Here is a 25,620-nt window from a genome sequence, read left to right on the forward strand (position 1 = left end):
CTCCACTGCTCCCCCCCCCTGCTCGTCCAAGCTCGTCCCCTGCTCGTCCCCGACTCGCGCGCTGCTGGTCCTGCTCGTCGTCGACTCGCCGTCGCCGTCCTGCTCGTCGTCGACTCGCCGTCGCCGTCCTGCTCGTCCTCGACTGGAACCCCTCCCCGCCGGCCACCCGAAGTCCCCACGGTGAGCTCCCTTCCCTCCCATGCTCCTCTCCCCTCCCATGCCGGCAGCTCCTCCCAAGCTCATCTCCCCTGTATTTGAATTCATTGGTGAACTCTTGAATTTGAATGTAGGATGTCGACAGAACAAGGTGTTTCTGCACCAGATGCAACAGGAACTGAGGCAACTAATCTCCTGAAAAGGAACTCAGATGATGTTGGATGGGAATATGGTGTTCTTGTTGATGCTAGCAACAAGGACAAGGTGAACTGCAAGCTCTGTGACAAGGAGATGAGAGGAGGGATTCATAGGTTGAAGGAGCATTTGGCTCATGAAGGAAAGAATGTGAAGAAATGCACAGCAAGAACACCACATGCTATGGAGGCTAAAGAGAAGTGCAAGAAGGCACTAGCTGATGCAAAAAGGAAGAGGGAGGAGAAGACTGTTCGTGAGCTAGAAATTAGAAAGGAAGTTCATATATCTAGGGTTGGAACAGATTCAGATGAAGTCACATGTGTTGGAAGTTTAGAGCCCCACAAATTAGGACCCATTGACAAATGGACACGTGCTATTGATCCTAAAGCTACCAAGTCTGATTCTTTGAAGCAACAGCAGCTGAACAAGGAACTTTGGAAAGAAAGAACCAATGAGGTGCATAAGTACATTGCAAGATGGGCCTATACACATGGTAAATTGCTAGTATACTATGCTGTTTTTACGTTTCAAAGTTCATTATATGTTGTTTTCCTGTACTGAACACTAATTATGCTTCTTTCAATGTTGTGTTGGAGGAATTGCTTTCAATGCATGTGATAATGATGAGTTCAAGCAAATGTGCGAAGCAATTGGACAGTTTGGTCCAGGACTTGTACCTCCAACTCAGGATGCACTGCGAGGGAAGTTGCTGGAAGAAGAATATGAAAGAACCAAGAGTTTGCTGTAGGAGCGTGAAGCCAAGAAGATGAAAAATAGGTGTTCTATTATGACTGATGCTTGGTCAGATAGGAAGAGGAGAAGCATAATGAATTTATGCACCAATTGTGCTGATGGAACCTCCTTCATCAGCTCTAAGGAGATGTCACATATCTCACATACCAGTGAGGTCATCTTTGATCTTGTGGACAAAGCAATTGAAGAGATTGGTCTAGACAATGTGGTGCAACTAGTGACTGACAATGCCTCTAACAACATGGGAGCAAAGAGGCTATTGGAAGAGAAGAGACCACACATATTTTGGACCTCTTGTGCAGCTCACACAATCAACCTTATGCTCCAAGGAATTGGCAACATGACTCGGTTCAAGAAAGTGGTTGACCAAGCAAAGGCATTTACCATATTTGTCTATGGCCACATTAAGGACATGTACAACAATGTTGTGACTAGAGTTCGAACAAGTGATGGAAACACGGATGACTTCCCGATTAGGATAGGACTACATCAAGGGTCAGCTTTGAGCCCTTATTTGTTTGCCTTAGTAATGGATGAGGTCACAAGGGACATACAAGGGGACATCCCTTGGTGTATGCTTTTCGCGGACGATGTAGTGCTAGTTGATGAAAGCCGAACAGGAGTGAATCAAAAACTAGAGTTATGGCGGGAGACTTCGGAGTCCAAAGGTTTTAGACTCAGTAGAACTAAAACTGAGTATATGAGATGTGACTTCGGCACTACTGTTCGGGAGGAGGAAGATATTAGTTTGGAAGGTCAAGTAGTGCCTAGGAAGGATACCTTTCGATATTTAGGATCAATGCTACAGAGAGACGGGGATATTGATGAAGATGTTAGCCATAGAATCAAAGCAGAATGGATGAAGTGGCGGTAAGCATCTGGTGTCCTATGTGACAAAAGGGTACCACGGAAGCTAAAAGGCAAGTTTTATAGGACGGCGATTAGACCAGCTATGTTGTATGATGCAAAATATTGGCCTACCAAAAGACGACATGTTCAACAGATAAGTGTCGCGGAAATGCGTATGTTGCGTTGGATTTTGTGGTCATACAAGAAGGGATCGAGTTCGGAACGATGATATACATGATAGATTAGGGATAGCACCAATTGAAGAGAAGTTTGTCCAATACCGGTTGAGATGGTTTGGACATGTCCAACGGAGACCTCCAGAGGCACCGGTGCGTAGTGGAATCCTAGGCCAGGATAGTAACATGAATTGGGGCAGAGGAAGACCGAAGTTGACTTGGGTAGAGGCAATAAAAGGAGACTTGAAAGGATAGAATATACCCAAAGACTTAGCCTTAGATAGAAGTGTTTGGAAAACAGCTATTCACGTGTCTGAACCTTGATCGCTTCTGCTGGGTTTCAACTCTAGCCTACCCCAACTTGTTTGGGACTTAAAGGCTTTGTTGTTGTTGTTGTCGTCGTCGTCGTCTATGGCCACACAAGGACATTGGAGTGCTTGAGATACTTCACAGAGGGGAAAGAGGTAGTGAGGCCAAGAGTGACTAGGTTTGCTTCAAACTTTCTCACTTTGAGTAGCATGCAAGAGAAGAAGGACCAGTTAAGGAAGATGGTGGTTCATAGTAGATGGGACTCATTGAAGGATGTGAAATCAAAGAAAGGAAAAGAGGCAACAGCAACTATATTGAGTCCAAGCTTTTGGAAGGATGTGAAGCTAACATTGACTGTTTTTGAGCCATTGGTCAAAGTCCTCCGTTTGGTTGACGGGGATGTGAGGCCATCAATGGGTTTCCTTTATGGAGAACTACTAAAGGCAAAGAGACAGATCAAAGAGGCCTTTGGAAATGTTGAGGCTCGGTTCAAGGATGTAATAGCTGTTATTGACAAGAAGATGAATGGAAGACTTGATTCTCCATTGCATTTGACAGCCTATTTGCTAAATCCTCACTATAGCTATAGTGACCCATCAATCTTTTATCAGCCCAAAATATCAGAAGGGTTTATAGCTTGTGTTGAGAAATTTTATTATCATGATGAGGACTACAAGGATCCTATCTTTGACGTCAAGCTCTTCTGGTTGTGAAAGAAATTGGAGTGGGTTTGAAGGGGTTAGTACCTATCTATTATGAACATTTCAGTTTCAGCAGCATTACAATTAAATTGTAGAACTGAGAATGCTCTTTTTAAATTGTAGATACACACTAAGAAGAGGAATAGGCTTACTACAACCCGCCTCAACAAGCTGGTGTATATCCAATTCAACTCCAAGCTGTTTAGTAAGAGAGAAAAAGATCAAGTCAAACATAAGAGAGAAAAGATCAAGTCAAACAAAATAACTGATGTTCTCTTGTCTAGTGATACAACTAAAGCTCAAGGTTTTCTCCAAGAGGGTGGGGAATGATTGTGCATTAGTTGACTTTAGAGATGGGGAGGAAGATGAGATGGAAGGTACAGGGATACCTTGGTCTGTCATTGGAGAGGCAGTGGGAGCAGATGAACAGCTTCAGCTGCGCAGAAGTGCAAGAGTGAGGGAGCTCTATGAAGGAGAAGAATTTGAGTCTGAAGAAAAAAAGTATGACGATGAGGATGTGTACTACAGTGAAGAAGAAATATGATCTGGACCATCTCCATCTAGTAGTGAAGCCTTTTGTGATGCCCTGGTCTTATGAACTGCAGCCGTGTCACTTTGTGTCTATGTGTCTTCTTTTGTGATTTATGAGACCTGAACTAAGAACTATGTGCTTGTGCTGTCCTTTATTTATAAATTGTGTTAGTGCACTTGTATTACTGTCCTATCCACTTGTATTGTAATTACCAGCTACTGATATGGTGTGCTCATGGATGGGAGGCTGCTGAAATCATCCAGATAAGTCACAACTTAGTGTTTTCTATTTTTTTTTATGAACAGCTAGCTGTCTATTGACTAATTTACTAACTACTAGCTGTCAAAATGTGTTGCAGGAGCTAGAAACATGCAAGAGTAAGCCAGCTAGGAATCAGATGTCTACTGGCCCTCTTTTTATACTTACTGTGACTCATATATAGTAGTTATATACTTATATACATATATATAGTTATATACATAATATATATATATAATTTATGGCTATATTGCCAAAACGCCTAGGAAAAACGCCTAGGAGCACCTAGGACTGAATACTCCCGACTAGGCGCTAGGCAATGGGTCAGCGCCTAGATTCTGCCTAGCGCCTAGCTGAACTTTAGGCTAACATCTTCATCAATATATTCGTCTCTCTATAGCATTGATCATAAATATCGAAAGGTATCCTTCCTAGGCACTACTTGACCTTCCAAACTAATATCTTCCTCCTCCCGAGTAGCAGTGCCGAAGTCACATCTCATATACTCAGTTTTAGTTCTACTGAGTCTAAAACCTTTGGACTCCAAAGTCTCCCACCATAACTTCAGTTTCTGATTCACTCCTGTCTGGCTTTCATCAACTAGCACTACATCGTCCGCGAAAAGCATACACCAAGGAATGTCCCCTTGTATGTCCCTTGTGACCTCATCCATCACTAAGGCAAACAAATAACATGTTATTTAGAATAAATTGCTTATAATATAATAAAAGGTGATATCACAATTAGAGCCCCCTTAGAATAAATTGTGCTGATCAGTTAATTTCAAAGTGCATCCATAGTGACCAATGCAGACAAAAAGGAAAAAGTGATGCCATCAGCAGGACATTGTTACAAACTTTTTGCTTAATCCTCATGTTATTTATACCAGTGAAAAGTTTCATGTTTTCAGTCATATGCCAGCTATAGTATTTATCATGCATCTTCAACAGACGACGATGGATTAGACAGAACAATTACTATACCAAAACAAAACTCAACAAACACTTGGCTAAAGTAATAACTTCACCAAAGTGATAGATATGAAGGGGAAAAATCACCTCGAGGACACACAATCCCCCAAGATGACATAATTTGAGGGAGCTTGTGGCCTCCAGAACGTTAGGTTGTAGTCAGGTAGGTCACCTGCAGTATTGAATCAGTAAAATAAACTAGCATGCAATGGCCCACTACAAGAACTAGAATAAGCGGAAAAAAAAAGTGTAGTAGGCCAGACACACCTTTTGGTGAGCTCCAAATTCGCTTAAAGTTTGTGCAAGAAATCAAGTGGGCTAATATTACCAAACTGCAATGCTGCAAGAGTTTGGTTTTGCAGTTTAAGCATAAGAGAAGCAACACTAAGAAAAAGATGGATGCAAACATCTGTCGACGCCAATACTATGTTTGTCTTTTCATTGACTGAAGTATATTTCCATGAAACATCTACAGGCTCAAGAACAAGAAGACCAGAACCAGCTTCAATTGTAAGGTCTTTAATGACAGATCGAGCCCATATATCTTTTTCTTTTGAAGCATACCTGTTTTAATATAAAAAGGCATCTCATTAAACAAAGGAAATCCAAAGAGAAATTCAATGGGTAAACAAAGTGAGGAAGACGAACATGAAACTGAAATCCATCTTGGCCCGAAGAAGCTTCTCAATGTGCAAGGAATCATCCATTGATAACTTTGAACTGTCATAGAAGGTAAATTCTGGAGATACAACCTGAACATTTTCAAAAGAGAATGTGAAAAACTCAACAGCAAAATAGGACAGGAACATATATATTCAAAAGAATGTAACAGGGAAGTTACATGCTTAAATAAACAAAGTGCAGAAAATGTATGGTTGCATTGCATGTCACTGAACTTCATTACCTAGAAAAGGGTCTCCATGGCAACGTAACAGGGAAGTTACATACTCGAGAGCAATGAAATTACAATAGTTTGTAAAACCAAAACAAAACTTCTCCAACCTAAGATACTGTCCAGATGGAATGAACACAAAGGGGGTTCAGCCAACTGGCACCAAAATCTCACCGAAACATCCATACAGTTTAACCAGACGAAAACGGCAACGGAACTTAAAATGTATACAACTACTATCAACGCCGCGACACTGAAAATGTATGCTTGTAACTGATAACTATCCTATTGTTACTTAAATCATTAGACGAATCCTTTTTACATTAGTTCATCACTTCAAACACCATCCGGGCAGTGCCAAAAGATATGCGGAAAGGTTTGAACTCTCTCATCATACTTGTGGCCTGGGAGGTTTGGAAGCACCGCAACTCCTGCGTGTTTGAAGGAGCATGTCCAAGCATCCAGATACTACTCCAAACAGTGGCAAATGAGAGCTCCTTGTGGTGTATGGCTGGGGCCTCAAAGCTCCAGGAGCTCCTCACTAGGTCGCTGGTGCTGGGCACTTAGGCGCCATGGCTACCGGTCAAGTCTGCGATTTTTTGTTGGCAATTTTTGTTTTCTGCTTTGGTGGGTGTGTTGGTGTGCAAGGATTGGGGGGTCTCCCCTAATCTTTTGTATTTGTTCACTTCTTTCTTAATGAAATGACGCGCAGCTCTCCTACGTAGTTCGAGAAAAAAAAAAGAGTTATTTCTTTTACTTTGACAACAGCTTTCTTTTCAGTCCAATTTCAAGTTCGATTGGAAGGATAGAAAGACAATGAGAATAGGAAAAGAAAATAAAATACTTTTTTAATTAGTTCCCTTTGAAATACATTAGTATTCTATACAATATTCCATGTCTATAAAAAATAGCATCCTATAAAAAAAATAAGATACACAGCCCTCCTACATGTTTGGTAAAAATAAATAAAAGGGAACCAAAATCTGCCTTGATGATGACCTTTTTTCTTCAAATGCAAAAGAGCATTACATGTCATTTATTAAGGGGGCGCTTGGTTGCTTGGCTAACCCAAGCCAGGATTGCCAACACCACCCTGCAACCGTTTGGTTGCTTACCATACCCACCTACCCAAGCCAAATCCGGCTCACCAATTCGGTGTCCAACCAAAGCCATGCCATAGCTAGCCTAGTCCACACATTGGGTGTGTTTGGGACCGCTTAAAATCAGATCTGCGGTCACCCCACCACAAGAATCGAGAAAATTCCATCAAACACCCCACCAGAATCGATGAATCTTTCCAACCCGGAGACACAACCACCGCGAGATTGAACTAGCACTCGCGTTTTCTGTACCGCGGGGTGGAGGCCGCTGTACCGATACAGATACCGCACCGCGCGATGGCCACGCCACGGTCCCAAACACGCCCATTGTTGATGGTTCTCCTCACCTCCCTCCATTCTCACCCCTATCTCGAATGGCATGAATTGGTGGCTAAGCGCGATATGAATAGTGACGGTAGTGCCTCTGGTCAGGGATTGCTCGATTCCTCCCCCACAGTCCTCCCATTCCCCTTCACCGCATCACAGAGACCCTAATTATGACCTGTATGTAAAGTTCCAACAGCCAAATTTGAGCTCTCTAGCGCCTGAGTAGTGAGGCTGAGGTCATGCCGGCAAATAGTGCAACCTCCGTTGCTGGTCACAAGTGCTACAAAACAGCGACCGGCGCCGGTGGGGTACAGTGCCTGCAGCATACCTCCAAATCCACATCACAGCCACCACAGGGCAAGCTCGGTGTATGGTTGGTACCTGGTGGTGTTTGAAGTGCGTGTGCCATCATAGTTTGTGTCATGTTCAAATTTGCCGTCTGAGTGACGTCAACGGCCGATTTGTCCAGAGCATTTAGGTGGTGGCTGTCTTCCCTGCGCAACTCGTCATCTAGAGCATGGATAGGGCGCAAGAAAACCACCACTATGTATTGTGCCACCGTTGTGCTGTATCGAGCCATCACACTGCCATGGTGCAGGCCTCAGGATGAGAACGGGGAGGGTCGACCCATCGGGTCGTTGGCCCGACCCACTAGATCACGGCCAATGGGCCATACGGGTCAGCCTTAACTCCAAAATGGGCCAGTGGAGCCGAGCACTGTTGACCCATCGAGTAAGGTGGGTCGACCCTGGCGCAGCTCCACGACTGCGACCTGTAGACACCACCGCCGCAAATCTGCGTCTCTCCCATAGAAGACCCCTCCCGCTACCGAACAGGAGAGGAGACGAGACCGTGCGGCCGGATGGGAAGACACCGGCGGGCACCTTCAGTTTGTTTATGACAAGGCAGGGTGTCTTCCAAGTCCAACCACCACCTCTCTTACTTGCCCAACATTCGTTTCCAGAGATCTTTTGCAGCGCCAACGGAGGAGAGAGCGAGGTTGTGACTCTGAGGGTGTTAGTCGTTGAATTCTCACTCTTGGTAGTAGGAGAATTCTTACTCTCATCGAGAGAGGATGACACTAGGAGTTGGGGCAATTTTCTTGTCTATTTCTCACACAAGCTCACACAAATGTCATGCCAACCTGAGGGGTTGGGGTTACATATTTATAGGCTGCTAGCCAGCCAAGCATATGCCAAGATGCTAGTCTAAGATGCTAGTCTAAGATGCTAATATGATGTCCTAGCTAAGATGTTGTCCTCTAGTCTAAGATGCTGTCCTCTAAGATGCTGTCCTCTAGTCTAAGATGCTGTCCTAAAAACAGAAAAACAGCCACAAGGACCATGTGAGCAACAACAACCCCACAAAGACCAGCCACACATGACTTATCCATCATTCTCCCCCTAAGTCTTGTGCGTCGTCTTGTGGGAGAGTTGAACCATCCCGGTCCTGGAGCAGAGCTCAAGGAACTTGATCCTCCCAAGGGGCTTGGTGAGCAGGTCCGCAAGCTGGTCCTTGGTGTTGATGTAGTTCGCCTTGATGCTCCCTTCCTCCAAACAGCCTCGGATGAAGTGGTACCTCACCCGAATGTGCTTGCTGCGTTCGTGGAACACGGGGTTCTTTGCCAGGGCCAGAGCGGACTTGCTATCCACCCTGAGCTCCACCGCTCTAGTGTCTCTGCCGAGGAGATCACCAAGCAGTCGAGCGAGCCAGAGCGCCTGAGTCGAAGTGGTGGAGGCCGCTATGTACTCGGCCTCGCAGCTGGACAGGGCCACCACCTGCTGCTTGACCGACTGCCAGCAAACGAGGCACTTGCCGAGGAAGAAGAGGATCCCGCTCGTGCTCTTGCTGGTGTCGATGTCGCCGGCGTGGTCGCTGTCGCTGTACCCGACGAAGTGTGCCACCCCAGGACACCTCGGGTAGTAGAGGCCGTGGTCGAGAGTCCCCGCAACGTAGCGGATGATCCTCTTCACAGCCTGCTGGTGCTCCGTCGTCGGTCGCTGCATGAACCGACTAACGTAGCCGACGGAGAATGCCAAGTCCGGCCGTGTGTGGGCGAGGTAGCGAAGGCTCCCCACAAGGCGCCGATACTGTGTAGCGTCCACCTCCTTCGTCGTGCTGTCGCGGCTCAGCTTCAGCCTCTCCTCCATAGGAGTGAGAGCTGGGTTGCAGTCGGTGAGCCCAGCTAGCTCAACGACGCGCTTGGCGTAGGCGGTCTGTCGAAGCGTGATCCCGGAGTCATCCTGGTGCACCTCGATTCCCAGGTAGAAGGAGAGAGGCCCCAGGTCACTCATCTGGAAGGTGGCCTTCATCTCTTCCTTAAATGCCGCCACCTCCGCATCCTTGGTGCCGATGATCACCAAGTCGTCGACGTAGACACCCACCAGCAGGGCATTTCCTCCATTGCCCCGTCGGTAGATGGCCGCCTCGTGCGGGCTTTGCTCGAAGCCCTTCCATTTTAGCGTGGAATCCAACTTGGCATTCCACGCCCTCGGTGCCTGCCGCAAGCCATAGAGGGCCTTGCGCAGGCGAAGCACCTTGCCCTCCTTGCCGGGGATCGCAAATCCCGGCGGCTGGTGCACGTAGACCTCCTCCTTCAAGTCGTCGTTAAGGAACGCCGACTTGACGTCCATGTGGTGAACACGCCAGCCCTCCTGGGCAGCTAGCGCAAGGAGTCGCACAGACTCCATCCGTGCCACGGGAGCAAAAGCGTCGTCGAAGTCGACCCCCTCCTGCTGCACGAAACCTCGTGCCACCAAGCGAGCCTTGTGCTTGACGATGGCGCCGGCTTCATCCCTCTTCAACTTGTACACCCACTTAAGGGTGATCGCGCGGTGACCACGAGGAAGCTCAGCAAGCTCCCAGGTGCGGTTCTTCTCAACCGCATCCATCTCCAACTGCATCGCGGCGCGCCATGCCGCGTGGCTCTCGGCCTCTGCAAACGACCGAGGCTCGCCGTCGTCACACGCAAGGTGCAACTGCGCCTCCAGGTCGTGAGGCACCGGTCCCGGCACCGGCTGGTCGCCGAGAAGGTTCTCCACCGTACGGTACCGCAACGGCTCGCCGTCGTGGTACGCGTCGACGCGCTCCTCGTCGTGAGAGAGTGGAGTAGCGAGCTCAACCAGGCCGTGCTCGACACGAGCTGGTGGTGGAGTAGACGTGCCCGGAGTGGTGCCTGTCGGTGCTGGAGTGCGTGGCGTTGCCGGCTGTGGTGGAGCCGGCGAAGAGCTCATCGCAGCCGAGGTCCTGGCTGGAGAGCGTGGTGCTGTCGGAGTAGCAGGTGCCGGGGTCGGTGGAGGCTCGGAGACTGGGGTAGACGCGCTCGCCGAAGAACTGCCTACTCCCCCAGCTCCCTCGAAGTAGACGTACTCGACAGTGAAGTCGTCGTACGTCGGAGCCGAGCCGTCGTCCACTGCCTTGTCCCACGCCCATCCTCGCCCTTCGTCGAACACAACGTCGCGCGCCGTGCGCACACGCTGTGTCTTCGGGTCGAGGATGCGGTAGGCCTTCGAGCCCTCCGCGTAGCCGATGAACACTCCCGGAGTGCTCCTGTCGTCGAGCTTGCTGATGTGGCCAAGCTCCTTGGCGAATGCGAGGCAGCCGAAGACCCGCAAGTGGGAGACTGCCAGCTTGCGCCCATGACAAGCCTCGTACGGCGTCCTGCCGTCGAGCGCCTTGGTAGGCGAGCGGTTGAGGATGTAGACGGCCGTCACCACCGCCTCTCCCCAGAAGATAGCCGACATCCCCCTCTGCTTGAGGAGGGCCCGAGCCATCCCCACAACCGTCTGGTTGCGCCGCTCGACGACGCCGTTCTGCTACGGGTTGTACGGCGCGGAGTAGTGGCGCTAAATGCCCTCGTCAGCGCAATACGACGCAAATTCAGCCGCCGTGAATTCGCCGCCGTTGTCGGTGCGCAGCACGCGCAGCTTGCGGCCGCACTCCGCCTCCGCAGCAGCCTGCGCGCGCCTGATGGCGTCCGTAGCCTCTCTCTTGCTGCCGAGGACCATCACCCACATGTAGTGGGAGAGGTCGTCGACGAGCAGCAGGAAGTAGCGTCGTCCTCCCGGTGTGGCCAGTGTCACCGGGCCACACAAGTCCCCGTGCACAAGCTCGAGCCTCTCCTTGGCTCGAAAGCTCGCCCGCTGGGGAAAGGGGAGTCGCCTCTGCTTCGTCAACACGCAGACGTCGCAGAGCTGCTCCACATGGTCGAGGCACGGCAGGCCTCGCACCATCTCCGTGGCACTGAGCCGCTTCAGGGCCTCAAAGTGAAGGTGCCCGAAACGCTCGTGCCACTGCCACGCCTCGTCGTCCCGACGAGCAGCGAGACAGAGGGGTTGTGCCACCTGCACGTTAAGGACGTAGAGTCGATTTGCGCTTCTGGATACCTTGGCGAGAAGGCGGCGACGGCGATCCCAAATCCTCATTACTCCATCCTCAACCACCACACACGAACCGTTCTCATCCTGCTATCCCAAGCTGATGATGTAGTTCCTCAACGCGGGGATGTAGTAGACTCCGGTGAGCAGCCTGTGCTCACCAGACACGGCGGTGAAGATGACGGAGCCGACGCCCTTGATCTCCACGCCGGAGGCATCCCCAAACTTGACGGAGCCTCGGACGCTAGAGTCAAGCTCGGTGAAGAACTCCCGTTGACCGGTCATGTGATGGGTGGCGCCGGTGTCGAGGCACCACCCGTCAGTCTTGTCATTGCCGGAGCCGTCGCCGAGGAGGGCGTGTGCTTTTGGCTCGTCAAGGTGGAGGAGAGCCGCTGCAGCCGGTGCCGCTGGAGGTAGCTCGATGCTGGCATGTGCCATGAACAGAGCCGGCTCCTCCTCCTCCACCTGTGCGACGTGGGCCTGGCCGCGTCGTGGCTGTCGACAGTCCTTGGCCCAATGGCCAAGCTGGCCGCAGTTGCGGCAGGCGTCGTCTCGTGCCGGCTTGTGCCTGCCGGCGGCGCCGCCCTGGGCGCCTCCGCGGGCATCACCCTCGGCACGTCCTCGCGCCCCGGCCTGGGCGTCTCTGCGCGCCTTGCGTGGCTTGCCACGCTTGCGGCCGCCTGTCGCGGAAGAAGGCTCCCCCTTCCTCCGGTCACCTTGGCTGGCAAGCCACTGCTCCCGAGTGAGGAGGAGCTTCCCGCCAGTGGTGATGGGCCCCGAGAGGGACTGTGGCTCATCGCTGTCGACGACCTTGAGGCGACCTATCGCCTCCTCGATCGACATCGTGGAGAGATCCAGCAGAGACTCGATCGAGCGAGCCATCTGCTTGTACTTCTCGGGGACGCAGCGGAAGAGCTTTTCGACAGCTCTCTCCTCGCCGTAAGTGTCGTCGCCGAACTGCACCATCTTCTGCAACAGAGTGTTGAGACGGAGAGCAAAGTCATCAACGTCCTCACCTGGCTTGAAGGCCAGGTTCTCACACTCCTTGCGAAGTGCCTGCAGTGTGGACTTGCGGGCGCGGTCGCTGCCGATGCGTGCCGCAGCGATGGCGTCCCAAGCCTCCTTGGCAGTCCGCTTGCTGGTAAGCGAGAACTGCATCTCGGGCGGGACTGCAGCGATGAGAGCATCCAGCGCCCGTCGATCTAGGTCGTAGTCGACGTCGCGATACCGGACTGCCTCCCACATGTGCCGCACCTGGAGCTTTACCCTCATCACCGCAGCCCACTCGACGTAGTTGGTCTTGGTGAGGGTAGGCCACCCACCGCCGGGACCGACGTCCCTGACAACAGCCTGGAGCCCGTGGTAACCACGGTACCGATCCGGGGAGAGAGAGACACGCTGCCTGTGAAGGTCGCGCTCTCCATCGACCCGTCGGTACCGATCCGGGGAGAGAGAGCCACGCTGCCTGTGAAGGCCGCGCTCTCCATCGACCCGTCCGCCACTGTTGCCGTGCGCGCCTCCTCTAGGAGCGCCGCCGCCGTGCGCGCCTCCTCCAGGAGCGCCGCCGCCATGCGCGCCTCCTCCAAGAGCGCCACCGGCGTGTCCGCGCCTGTCTGGGCTGCCGCCGCGCTCGTGGGCGTGCGCGGCTGCCCTAGGAGCGCCACCGCCGTGCGCGCCTCCTCCAGGAGCGCCGCCAGCGCGTCCGCGCCTGTCTGGACTGCCGCCACGCTCATGGACGTGCGCGGCTGCCCACTGCGCCGCCCGCGCTCGCGCTGCCTCCCTCTCTAGCAGCTCGAGGTCTGCGTCGGCGGTGTCGTCAGCGGAAATGGAGCTGCCGATGCTGCCGCGCAAAGCCTCGACCTCCGCCGCCGCCGCACGCGCTGCATTCGCCGCCGCCGCTGCTTCCGCCTCCGCTCTGGTTGCTGCCAGCTCCGCCGCTGCCAGCCTCGACGCCCTTGCTGCCGCCGCAGCGGTCTCTGCCGCCGCTCGCTCGCGTTCCTCTGCCGCGGCAAGTTCGGCCTCCTGCCGACGCCGCGTGCTCGAGGCGACCGAGCGCTGAGACTGCCCTGCGGACATGATGCGCTACCGGGGGGCTGCTGCGTGGGGAGAGGGCTGCTTCAGACGAGCTGGGAGAGGAGTGAACAGGAGCGGCCAGAGGAGCTGCTGCTGCCAACAGCTGGGGCTGTTGTGGGGCTAGGAGAGAAGATGAGCAAGAGATGCTCAGGCTACAGGATAATACGGCTCTGATACCACTTGTTAGTCGCTGAATTCTCACTCTTGGTAGTAGGAGAATTCTTACTCTCATCGAGAGATGATGACACTAGAAGTTGGGGCAATTTTCTTGTCTATTTCTCACACAAGCTCACACAAATGACATGCCAACCTGAGGGGTTAGGGTTACATATTTATAGGCTGCTAGCCAGCCAAGCATATGCCAAGATGCTAGTCTAAGATGCTAGTCGAAGATGCTAATATGTTGTCCTAGCTAAGATGTTGTCCTCTAGTCTAAGATGCTGTCCTCTAAGATGCTGTCCTCTAGTCTAAGATGCTGTCCTAAAAATAGAAAAACAGCCACAAGGACCATGTGAGCAACAACAGCCCCACAAAGACCAGCCACACATGACTTATCCATCAGAGGGCATGGTGCCATTGCTGCTTTCCTGAATCCTGATCTGATCCAACTGGGAGTGAGAGGCTGAGACTACTTGTAAGTTCTTGTTACGGCGTCGGTGGGGAGATCGCAGGGGAGAGTGGAGCAGTAGGCTAGATTGAGAATGGGAATGCAGGGGATAGCGAGGAAGTGGTGCAGCAGAAGGTTCGCCGGTGGCAACGGCAGAATCGCGCGCAGCCACCGTCGAAGGGAAACCCGCCCACCTTGGGAGGTTTATTCCTTTTTCGATAAGTCCATTACAATCTCTAAGTGCCCTATATATAATAGGTGCACAACTAATAAACCAAAATAGATCTCCAAAATTTCCTCCCTTTCCTCTCCTAACCTCAACCAGCCGAGCCCCCCTTTAGCCAAGGCTCGGCCTGGGCCGGCACCTATACTGACGCCCAACAAAGGCATCTATAACACTTCCCTCCTCCCCAATAAACAGCTCGTCCGCGAGCTGGAATGCTGGATAGCGCCCCTTGAAGTCATCAACGTCTTCCCAAGTAGCATCAGCTGCTGTGCGCCCTTCCCAATGAACAAGAAGTTGCCAGCGACCACGGTTCAAGCGAGCACGCACCACTGCAGCCGGAGTAGGAATGACACACCCATGAAGTGTGGATGGAAGAGGAACAATGGCGCCTGGAGGGTCTCCTTCATACTTCTTCAGCAGTGCCACATGAAAGACATCATGAATCTCCCGCATAGTGTCCTGAGCCACAGCGCCCAAACGCTCCACAATCTGATAGGGCCCAAAAAATCGCGGCCCCAGCTTGGAGGAAGCAACTGGAGTAATACCAGCAGCCGTGCGGTGACGGAGGCGGAGCAGAACCCAGTCACCCACAGCCAGTGTTTTCCTAAACGCTAAACGGTAAACAGTCGGTCACCTACCATTTAGCCATTATTCGGGCAAAACGTTCCATTAAACGGGCTAAACGGCCAATTAAACAGGGTAAACGGGTGATTAAACGGAAACGGCGCACCACCGTGTAGCGTTTACACGATGTTTAAACGGGCTAAACGACTGTTTAGGCGAACAGTGCCCACAGCAAATTCCACAAATCGGCGCTTCTTGTCATGAATCTCCCGCATAGTGTCCTGAGCCAACACCAAACGATCACGGATGTCCAGCAGGAACTTGTCACGGTCACGAAGCTGGCGATCAACAGCAGCGACGGGAGCCGTCCCAGGAAGATAGGAGGCCAGTGATGGTGGAGACCGGCCATACACCACCTCAAATGGCGTAGCTCGCAGGGCCGACTGGTAGGAAGTATTATAGCAGAATTCAGCCCAAGGAAGCCACTGCAACCAAGAACGAGGTCGATCCCCCGCTAAGCAGCACAAGTACATGACGATGATGCGGTTAGTGACCTCAGACTACCCACCTGTCTGGGGGTGAAAAGCGGAACTACGCAGCAAGGTCACTCCAGCTAGCTTGAAGAGCTCCTCCCAAAAATTGCTGGTGAATACGGTGTCCCGATCACTCACAATAGAACACAGAAACGTCGTCGAGGCGGTGCGCCACGTCCGCTCCGTCAAGGGCAACATCCGCGCGCTACGCGACATGGACAACGACAAGGTCTTCACGTATGCCAAGTGCATCGCCGTGCCCTACAACCTCATCATGCAGAAACCCCGCAATGGTCTCAGCTCGAGGACGAGCTGTCTTGGAGGGGTGGAGCAGTGTTATGGCAAGTGGAGCCAGACCAGGGGCCCACGCGGTCTGCGTGAACAGTACCAGATCTGATTAGATTAGATTAGACTGGTTTGTTTTGTTAGGAAAGGAATAAGATAGATTGATTCGGTTAGGGTATTACTTAGGGGTCAAGTAAGTTGTCTCTATAAAAGAGAGAACCCGGTATTGATTGTAATCAAGCAAGGAGAACCTAAGAAGTAGTCTACGGACAAAAGGGTTCTTCTTGCTACCCTATCAGTTTGCTTCTGTTTTTTTTTTCTTCTTTTTGAAAAAATCTCTCTCCCCTTCTCTGTGTTCTCTGTTCTTTCTTACCAATGTGTGTATTCCACTCAAAATGTTGTCTTTCGTACTACGCCCAAGCTCCAAAGCTAAGATTTTGCTTGTGTAGCTGTGCATCCTGAATGTGAGTAACTACTCTGTCTTCTTGGCTATCATCTTGGTTCTTCTCCAAAGCTAAGATTTTGCTTGTGTCGTGTTGTTTGGGGCTGTTAGTTCCTGATTCAACGCTCTGACCATCCGTGTCCTTGGATCTCTCTTGCCAGATTCTTGCTCGTTGATTGCAACCATTCCTGGATCTGTCTCAACAGATTCTTGGCTGCGGTTTAGTTTTCAAGGCGCTCATATGTTCAGTATATTCAATAGTTCAATCTGAAGGAATTTTCAGTATGTCTGCTGTCATGACATTGTATGAGAATTCAGTGTTTGTCCAAGCTGATTGTACTCTGTAGTTTGGCCACCTGAGTGTTTCAATGATAGCGAACACGATTCAGGGATTTTCAGTATGTCTGTTGTTGTCATGTCTCGCAATCATTTGGAGTTTGGCCACCTGAGTGTTTCAATAATAGCGAAAACGATTTATTTCTGTTGCTTGCATTGCACACAACATATGCTGTGAATTCCTATGCTGCATGCATCGAAAACAGATAGCATCCAAGTAGAGCCGACCCGTAATACCCATTGGGACGCCAAGGCCAAAGCCTCTAGACGAATTGGGTCGGCTCATGGCCTTGCAAATTGGCTCTAGGGCCATGAGGCTAGGTCTAGGTCCAGGTCCGGGCCGGTCCATTCCCATCCTGACGCAGGCCCGCAGGGCATGTACCACGAGCACGCCACCTCGAGCCTCGAGCCCCTAGCAAACAATGGGTAGTGATACGAGCAAGAGCACAACAAAGCCCTTTGGCTCCCGCCATACACCACAACTTGGCCTCATCTCTAATATCCTGCATGATAGAATTAAAATTGGGCTGAGATCCCTCGAAGACGCAACCACTTCCAAATCCACCATGCTACCAACACGACCTATGAGTTGAAACCCTAGAATTTTGGCCCATGTAAGCTACTTTAAGCAAATTCTAGACTTTATGGTTCATTTTAAGATGCTCAAAGGACCTTTAAAATTTGTTCATAATATACAACAACAACAAAGCCTTTAAGTCCCAAACAAGTTGGGGTAGGCTAGAGTTGAAACCCAGCAGAAGCAATCCAGGCTCAGGCACGTGGATAGCTGTCTTCCAAGCACTCCTATCTAAGGCTAAGTCTTTGGGTATATTCCATCCTTTCAAGTCTCCTTTTATTGCCTCTACCCAAGTCAACTTCAGTCTTCCTCTGCCTCTCTTCACGTTACTATCCTGGCTTAGGATTCCACTACGCACCGGTGCCTCTGGAGGTCTACGTTGTACATGTCCAAACCATCTCAACCGGTGTTGGACAAGCTTTTCTTCAATTGGTGCTACCCCTAATCTATCACGTATGTCATCGTTCCGAACTCGATCCCTTCTTGTATGACCGCAAATCCAACGGAACATACGCATTTCCACGACACTTATCTGTTGAACATGTCGTCTTTTCGTATGCCAACATTCTGCACCATACAACATAGCAGGTCTAATCGCCGTCCTATAAAATTTGCCTTTTAGCTTCTGTGGTACACTTTTGTCACATAGGACACCAGATGCTTGCCACCATTTCATCCATCCTGCTTTGATTCTATGGCTAACATCTTCATCAATATCCCCGTCTCTATGTAGCATTGATCCTAAATATCGAAAGGCATCCTTCCTAGGCACTACTTGACCTTCCAAACTAATATCTTCCTCCTCCCGAATAGTAGTGCCGAAGTCACATCTCATATACTCAGTTTTAGTTCTACTGAGTCTAAAACCTTTGGACTCCAAGGTCTCCCGCCATAACTCCAGTTTCTGATTCACTCCTGTTCGGCTTTCATCAACTAGCACTACATCGTCCGCGAAAAGCATACACCAAGGGATGTCCCCTTATATGTCCCTTGTGACCTCATCCATCACTAAGGCAAACAAATAAGGGCTCAAAGCTGACCCTTGATGTAGTCCTATCCTAATCGGGAAGTCATCTGTGTCTCCATCACTTGTTCGAACTCTAGTCACAACATTGTTGTACATGTCCTTAATGAGCCCGGCGTACTTCGTTGGGACTTTATGTTTGTCCAAAGCCCACCACATAACATTCCTTGGTATTTTATCATAAGCCTTCTCCAAGTCAATAAAAACCATGTATAGGTCCTTCTTCTTCTCCCTATACCGCTCCATAACTTGTCTTATTAAGAAAATGGCTTCCATGGTTGACCTTCCGGGCATGAAACCAAATTGATTCATAGAGACCCGCGTTATTGCTCTCAAGCGATGTTCGATAACTCTCTCCCATAGCTTCATAGTATGACTCATCAACTTAATTCCCCGGTAATTAGTACAACTTTGAATATCCCCTTTATTCTTGTAGATCGGTACCAATATACTTCTCCACTCATCAGGCATCTTGTTCGATCGAAAAATATGGTTGAACAGCTTGGTTAGCCATACTATAGCTATGTCTCCGAGGCATCTCCACACCTCGATTGGGATACCATCTGATCACATCGCCTTACCTCCTTTCATCCTTTTCAACGCCTCTCTGACCTCAGATTCTTGGATTCTCCGCACAAAGCGCCTATTGGTGTCATCAAAAGAGTCATCCAACTGAAAGGTTGTGTCATCAAAATTTGTTCATAATATGTTTTGGAAAATTCTGTACTCTTATGTTGGCATGTTATATTTGCAGTGTTAAAAAAATATGTTAAGTTGGACCATTGTAGCTTAAAACACCAGCTTGCATCCCCACATTTTTACTAGAAGATTTCAGACAGACTACGATGACTAAGACGTGTCCCTTGTCGATTCTTATTTCCATGTTTCGCTCATGAGCACATTATTCATGTAATTCTTGTGCTTTCGCTTACACCATTAGAATATGTTGGTTCCAAAGGCAATCGGTTAAATTGCTTGGACAAAAAGTATAGCTACTGCTCTGCTGTCTGAGAACTTGTAAGTAGCAGTCAATTTTTACTTTGCTAGAGTAGAACAGCTGCATTAGTAGGGTATGTCCGTTTGCTTTCTTAAGCAGTAAGGATAGCAGTTGCTCAAGAGTATTCAATTCTGTTTTTGCTTGTGCCTGGAAAATAGTACACAAACAGACTCATCTAGCTATAAGCAAGCAGTAGTATGGTTGGTTCACAAACCGACTCATCTATGTACTATGTGTGTGTGTGTGTGTGTGTGTGTGTGGGGGGGGGGGGGGGGGGGGGGGGGGGGGGGTGTTATTTGGAGAGCTCCACTCCACTCTCAAACCTAGCCAAATACCTCAGCTCCACGAACTCCACCTCCATGAAAAATGTGGACCTAGGTTCCAACCCCATGGTTTTCATGGCACTCCTCAAGGGTTGCTCCAAAGAACAAGGTTTCAGAAATTCCCCTGGAATTGGGGTTAATACACACCATGCAACTGGTTACACACCCTACCCCTCCCCTGTACCGGTTCAATTGTTTCCATCACATAAAGGCTCCTCACATAAATTTGAAAAGAAAATCATCTACAGGAATTACACAATTGAGATCTAGTTGTACTTGTACCTGAGCTTCAAAAGTAAAGTTCAGCATTTGGTTTGTGGGACCATCAATGGCATTCTGCAGATTTCTCTTTTTATGTTCTTCAAGGTTTAAACAATCTTCATCATCATTACTGAAACAACTTTCTAACACTGAAACCTCTACACCATCTTCAGAAGCGATCGAGTAGCTGCTTCCCATGTTCAAGTATACACATCTTCTAAGCAGTGCACCGTTCTTGTATGCACAATACAAACAACAATAAAGGTGTAAGTCTGGCATCAATATAACGGTGCACTATAGAAGAAAACATCACCAACTTTATAATAGTAGTTCATAGAAAGCATAAAAGTAAATTACATGTTTAATACCTCAATTTTCACATTTTTGAATCGAAGTCTTTTGCCACGACCAATTATGATTATAATCCCAGAGTATACCTGTCCTTTCTTATCAAATTCCTCGCATAAGGATATAGTGCCCCCACAGCCATCATAAATGAACTCGTCAATACCACAACCATCAACTATTAGCTGCCTTACAGGAGAGAGTTGAATAAAATTCTCTCTTTGCAAGAAAACATGATCAGAAAGTATAATATCATCAGCCCTCATAAGAGGATCATTCTTTGGGTCTAGACTTTCCTCTCTGCCAGTTATCGTGCCTAAAGAAGGCACAAAATACTCAACAACAGGAAGCAGAAAATCCAAGACAACAAGTATACGAGGCTGCTGTATTCTTATAACAAATGATTGAAAAGAAGAACGCCAACGATAATCCAGTATCAGCATTGTGAGATTCGAAACCCCCGCATCAGTTGAAGAATCTTCAGCGCACAGGTTAGCAGTCTCTGAATAAGATCCAAGCATCCGACGCATCTCAGACTTCGTATCTGGACGGATATCATGTATTGAAAATTTCAATATCGACAAATATAGATCCATTTCAAGCATTGATGTTGTTCTATAGGACACCCATAGACCTTCCACCTACAGAAGAAATTAATTCAAAATGTAAATATGCTCCAGGAATAATACAATACATATTGCATACCATCACATACCAAAGTACTAAAAAATGTAAAATGCAATACATTCTACCGTGAAGCAGTACAGTTTTTTTTCCTCAAACCGGCAGGAGAGCTGCCCCTCATTGTAATAAAGAGAAGAACAAAGTATAAAAAAAGCTGGATAGCCAATAAAAACAAGCAGTAATATATATTGATGATGACATGATGTGAGATGGTATACTTTGGTACATATTTTCCATAACAACAATAATTTTTAGGAATACTCACAGCAAGCTCTGCCAGAGGTGACTCTGCATCTGGGCCATTGCAAAGTTCAAGCAACGCATACTGAACATCCACAGTCATGACAACAACGGTACGTGACAGCAACGAATGGTTACTAAGGTTGACTTTATCTGCAAGTAGACGAATTGACTCCTTTGTCCGGTTCACGTTTTCACGAAAACTTGGGGGAAGGTTAGGTGTCTCGGACAGATTTGTCGAAATGCAGTTTGTAGTGACATTGTATTCCTTATCTGACATGACAGCATGAAGCAATCCTATCTGCAGAAGGAAACAAACATAGTAACTAAAACAGGGCAAAAGGAATCTTCATCTATCAGTTAGCCATATAATCCACAACTCATCCTACACTAAAGCATCAAGTTCAGTAAATACACATTAGTAAAGTTTTAATCAAACAGCAATTTTCTGAAGTTCAGACAGGATGATGTATTCAGCCATTGTTTTCCAATAGCTCAGATACCAAAAAAGGAACTATCAGTAAATCAAATACTTCAATAGCCACTTCTTACCTATAAATTCATAATACCATATGTTCATTTTCTTCAATCCTTGGGAGCATTTGCATTTTTTTCTTAAAACTAGACATGTTCTCTCTTTCATTCTTTTTTTTAAAAAAAAAAGGTATGTAATGGTTTGCTGCTCTAAGTCGATTGCAATTAATTGATGGTCAGCGCTTGACATGCAAATTACAGTATAATCAATTAAAGTAGAAGCATAAATTATTCCAGAAATGGAAAATCTAGATCTACTAGCCATATGCCCAAACATGACAACAGAACTTCAATGAAAGAAAATTTATAAATCCAAACCCAATATATAGCCATGCATACACAAATCAGCACTAGTCTTCTGAGAGTGTTACCATATTTATTTTCTGTTTATTGTTTGCCGGCTGATGCCTGGGACTCTCCCATAGCTGTCGCCTAGGTTCTTCACACTCTCTTATTTACTAGACTAGCTCCTATAAATATCTGTAAACTCTGTTGCTCCATTGATCGATAAAATACATTGAGCAGGTTTATGCTCTAATAGAGAGTATTATTATTTGTTAAAGTAATCCTTGTGTTTACTGCCTATCTAGCTAGTACTAGATATAGGGGCCGTTTGGGAGAGCTCCAGTTTCAGCTTCTCCGAAGAGAATCACTCCCAACCAGCCAAACGCTCAAAATGCCAACTGATTCAGGTGGGCATCAGTAGAGAATCACTTCTCCATTTACACTACGAGCTGGGAGCTAAAAATACCTGCTTCACCCTGCTCCCTGATATATTCTGGTGGGGATCAGCAGAGAATCAATTCTCATCAACTCCCCACCCTGCTCCCTCCTAGGAATCCAATAGAATCACTCCATTGGAGAATCAAGGAGTAGAGCTGAAGAATCAGAGAGCGGAGTTCTCCCAAACGAGGCCATATTGTCTTTTGCTAGCTGCCAACATACTATGTTACACGGATACTTCCCTAGAGCCGCGTATCGCGTATCCGATACGTATCGGATACAGATACGTGTCCGATACGCCTAGGATACGTATCCTTCAAGTATCCGATTTTGTATTATTTTCGTGATAATCGGATACGTCACTGGACACGTATCCTTCGTCCTGATACGGCCCAGCCGAAGCCCAGAAGACATTCTTATCCTCTGCCCCGACGCCCGCAGTTGCATTCCCGCAGTCCCGCACGGAGACAACCTCACGGCTGCGCCCGCGCGTCGCGCCGCAACCCCGCTCGCCAGATTCCTTGCTCCTTTTTCAGTAACATTTACGGACGCTTTGAGAAAGCCTTTGCCTGAAGTGGCTGTACAAAAATAGTGGCATTGGGTTATGCTGTGAATGAGATGCCGAATTGTGTGGCTTTGTTAACTCTTCCATATCTAGGCGGCAGCACTACTGTCAGTGTACTTGAATTTGCTAGTCTAGCCTGTTCGGTTGGCTGGTTCGTATCGTTGCTGGTTCGTAAAGAAGTACTGCTGGCTGGTTTGTGTGAGAGAAAAATACTGTTCCGACTGGAAATTTACGATCGTTTACGACAAGCCATAGCCAAACGAACGGGCTGATGAGATATGGCTGTCATTGAGCTTCACCAAGAGCCCAAGAGTTGAAACTGAGCCAGGGGTACTAATCCCCATTTACTGTCAGTGCCCAAGAGCAGTACAAGGTGATGTACTGAACTACTACTGATTACTGAATACTCAAGTAGTCAAGTTTTAGTAATAAATTGATTGATAGTTGGTTACTTGGTTTTTCTGTGCAAATTCTGGACTTGGAGTCTTGGAGAACTCGAGAATGGACAATTGAAGAATGGAGATGCTTTCGGAGTTCCGGTCTTTGCTTTGGCTAGTATTGCAAGGTAATTTACTGCTTTCACTCTTTCACAATTTTAATATGCGCTATTATCTATATTTATTAAAAAAACAGTAAAACGTATCCGCGTATCGGGTTTCTTAGGAAATTGCCGTATCCGCGTATCCGTATCCTTCCGATACCGATACGTGTATCCGTATCCGTGCAACTTAGCCAACATATGTTTAAGTCGGTTCTTTGTCCTTAGGCAGTAAGAAAAGGCAGCTGTCTCTGACAGTCTGCAGTAGAAGTCAATTTAGACTTTGCTTAAACCAACAGTAAGGGGGTAGGTTGGTAAAACTAGCAGCTGTCTAGTAGTATTCCAATCTGATTTTATTAGTAGCTGGGGCAGCAGCACTGCAGCAATAACAGTAGTAAGGTCGGTTCTACAAGCCGACCTCATATGTCTATAAAAATGTATGACTACATGCAATGAAACGGAACCTGTGTCAAACTCCAGCTACTCTACTCACCTCTGCTCATTCTATAGCTGCTGCACTACTAACATTATTTTCAAACTGCTAGTCTGCTGAGAGTATGCACATCCATCATACATGCATACACAAATCAGCGCAAAGATAATTTAAAGGACTAGAACCAGGCACAACCACCACCATCACCATTAACCCACTTTTTTAAAGAACTAGTGAAAATTATTCTTGAGTTGCAGTAACAGATTTTAATGTACAACTTTTAAGGACAGTAGAAACAAGTTGACAAGTACCAAATGCTGCAGATCAAACTAAAACTACACAAAACAAAGAGATGTTGGCCTTAAAATTGAAGTGATAGTGAAAGTGTCAATCAGACAACACATACAAGTGAGACCATATTAAATTGTTAGACAGAGGCTAAGGAAAACAAAATTAATCACCTGAACTTTCATAGACAGTATCGGGACCTTTTTGAAGACATCCCGCAGGCTACGTCGCACCTCTACATTGATGCCACGACCATCACGAATCATACACTTTCCTAGGGTTCCATTTACGCCAACCGCCATGTTGATTCCATTAATCTATTTGCGTGAATCAAAAATATTATGTAAGAGATACACTGGATATAATCAGAAGATTAATTTTACATCCCATTGCTTACCTCTGCATGGAGAACATCAAGCCTTACAGCAGAAGGGTCAGTCTCTTCACCTCCATGCCAACTAAACTCATTCCTTACTTTCAACTGGCCAAGATCAAATTGTATATAACTGCAGGAAGGTATGAGCGTCAATGTCATTTTTTACCATGACATCATTCTGTGCCACTTCATTTCAAACTATTGACAACAGCAAAACTAGAAAATTCAAACTCAGTACAAACACATCAGTCTATCTGACAACCAAGATATTTGACATACCCTATCTGAACTTCATGATTTGGAACTGGTCACTGGTAATGCATGCTGTAGTTATACAATATAAAGAAGTATATTCATAACAAGATCCTTAGGAACTAAATTAAATTAATCAACAGGTTCTTTGACAAGCAATTGAGTTAGCTAATAACTGGAAATGTAGACATACTCTTCGCTCTGAGAATTCTTAGGAACAATGATTATGGGTGTCTCCAGTGAAAGATCAAGCTTTATAGCAGAAGCACCATCCATTTCATATTTCTGAATTAACCACTCAAACCCTCCAACTTTATCAATAAACTTAATTGCCTCTTCAGTATGAGGGGTGGCAAGCTCCATAAAGTAAGAAGTGAACTGCAGAACAGAAGGCACATAAAAAAATATACCATTGGAAATCTGATAGAACAAGTTGCAATGTCAATACACACCTCTTGAACAAAACGGTAGAGAAAGACAATACGGACAGCAGAAAGCTGACCAGTCAAGCTGTAATTGTGACCTTCGAAGTCTTCATCATCGATACTGTACGACTGGAATGAGAACTGCAGGAGTGAAGGAAACCATCATCATTGTAGTGCTTCAACCGAGCAATTAGGAAATGGAAAAATAAAAATTGTCTTGCACGATTGCATATTTGAGATAATTTTGCTTCTCCAATATTCAAAGAAGTTAAACATAAGTAGCCCAAAAGGCTTTGTTGTTGTTGTCGTTGTTGTTGTTAAACATAAGTAGCCCAAGTAAACTTAGAACTCGAATAAGCATTGGCCAAGCATTG

The 25,620-nt window shown here is 47.7% G+C and overlaps 1 protein-coding gene across 1 annotated transcript in view; it reads right to left on the reverse strand.

Annotated features, from left to right (window-relative positions):
- LOC136467038 (uncharacterized) overlaps positions 1 to 25,620 on the reverse strand; it is a 78,771-nt gene that overhangs the window by 15,975 nt on the left and 37,176 nt on the right. The window contains 11 exon segments of the mRNA XM_066465592.1: positions 4,988 to 5,072; positions 5,168 to 5,213; positions 5,215 to 5,464; positions 5,549 to 5,652; positions 19,865 to 20,077; positions 20,212 to 20,829; positions 21,138 to 21,413; positions 24,367 to 24,510; positions 24,591 to 24,699; positions 25,015 to 25,199; positions 25,274 to 25,387. Coding sequence (XP_066321689.1) covers positions 4,988 to 5,072; positions 5,168 to 5,213; positions 5,215 to 5,464; positions 5,549 to 5,652; positions 19,865 to 20,077; positions 20,212 to 20,829; positions 21,138 to 21,413; positions 24,367 to 24,510; positions 24,591 to 24,699; positions 25,015 to 25,199; positions 25,274 to 25,387 — 2,144 coding nt within the window.

This window comes from Miscanthus floridulus, chromosome 7 (assembly GCF_019320115.1).
Source record: "Miscanthus floridulus cultivar M001 chromosome 7, ASM1932011v1, whole genome shotgun sequence".
Taxonomy (NCBI): domain Eukaryota; kingdom Viridiplantae; phylum Streptophyta; class Magnoliopsida; order Poales; family Poaceae; genus Miscanthus; species Miscanthus floridulus.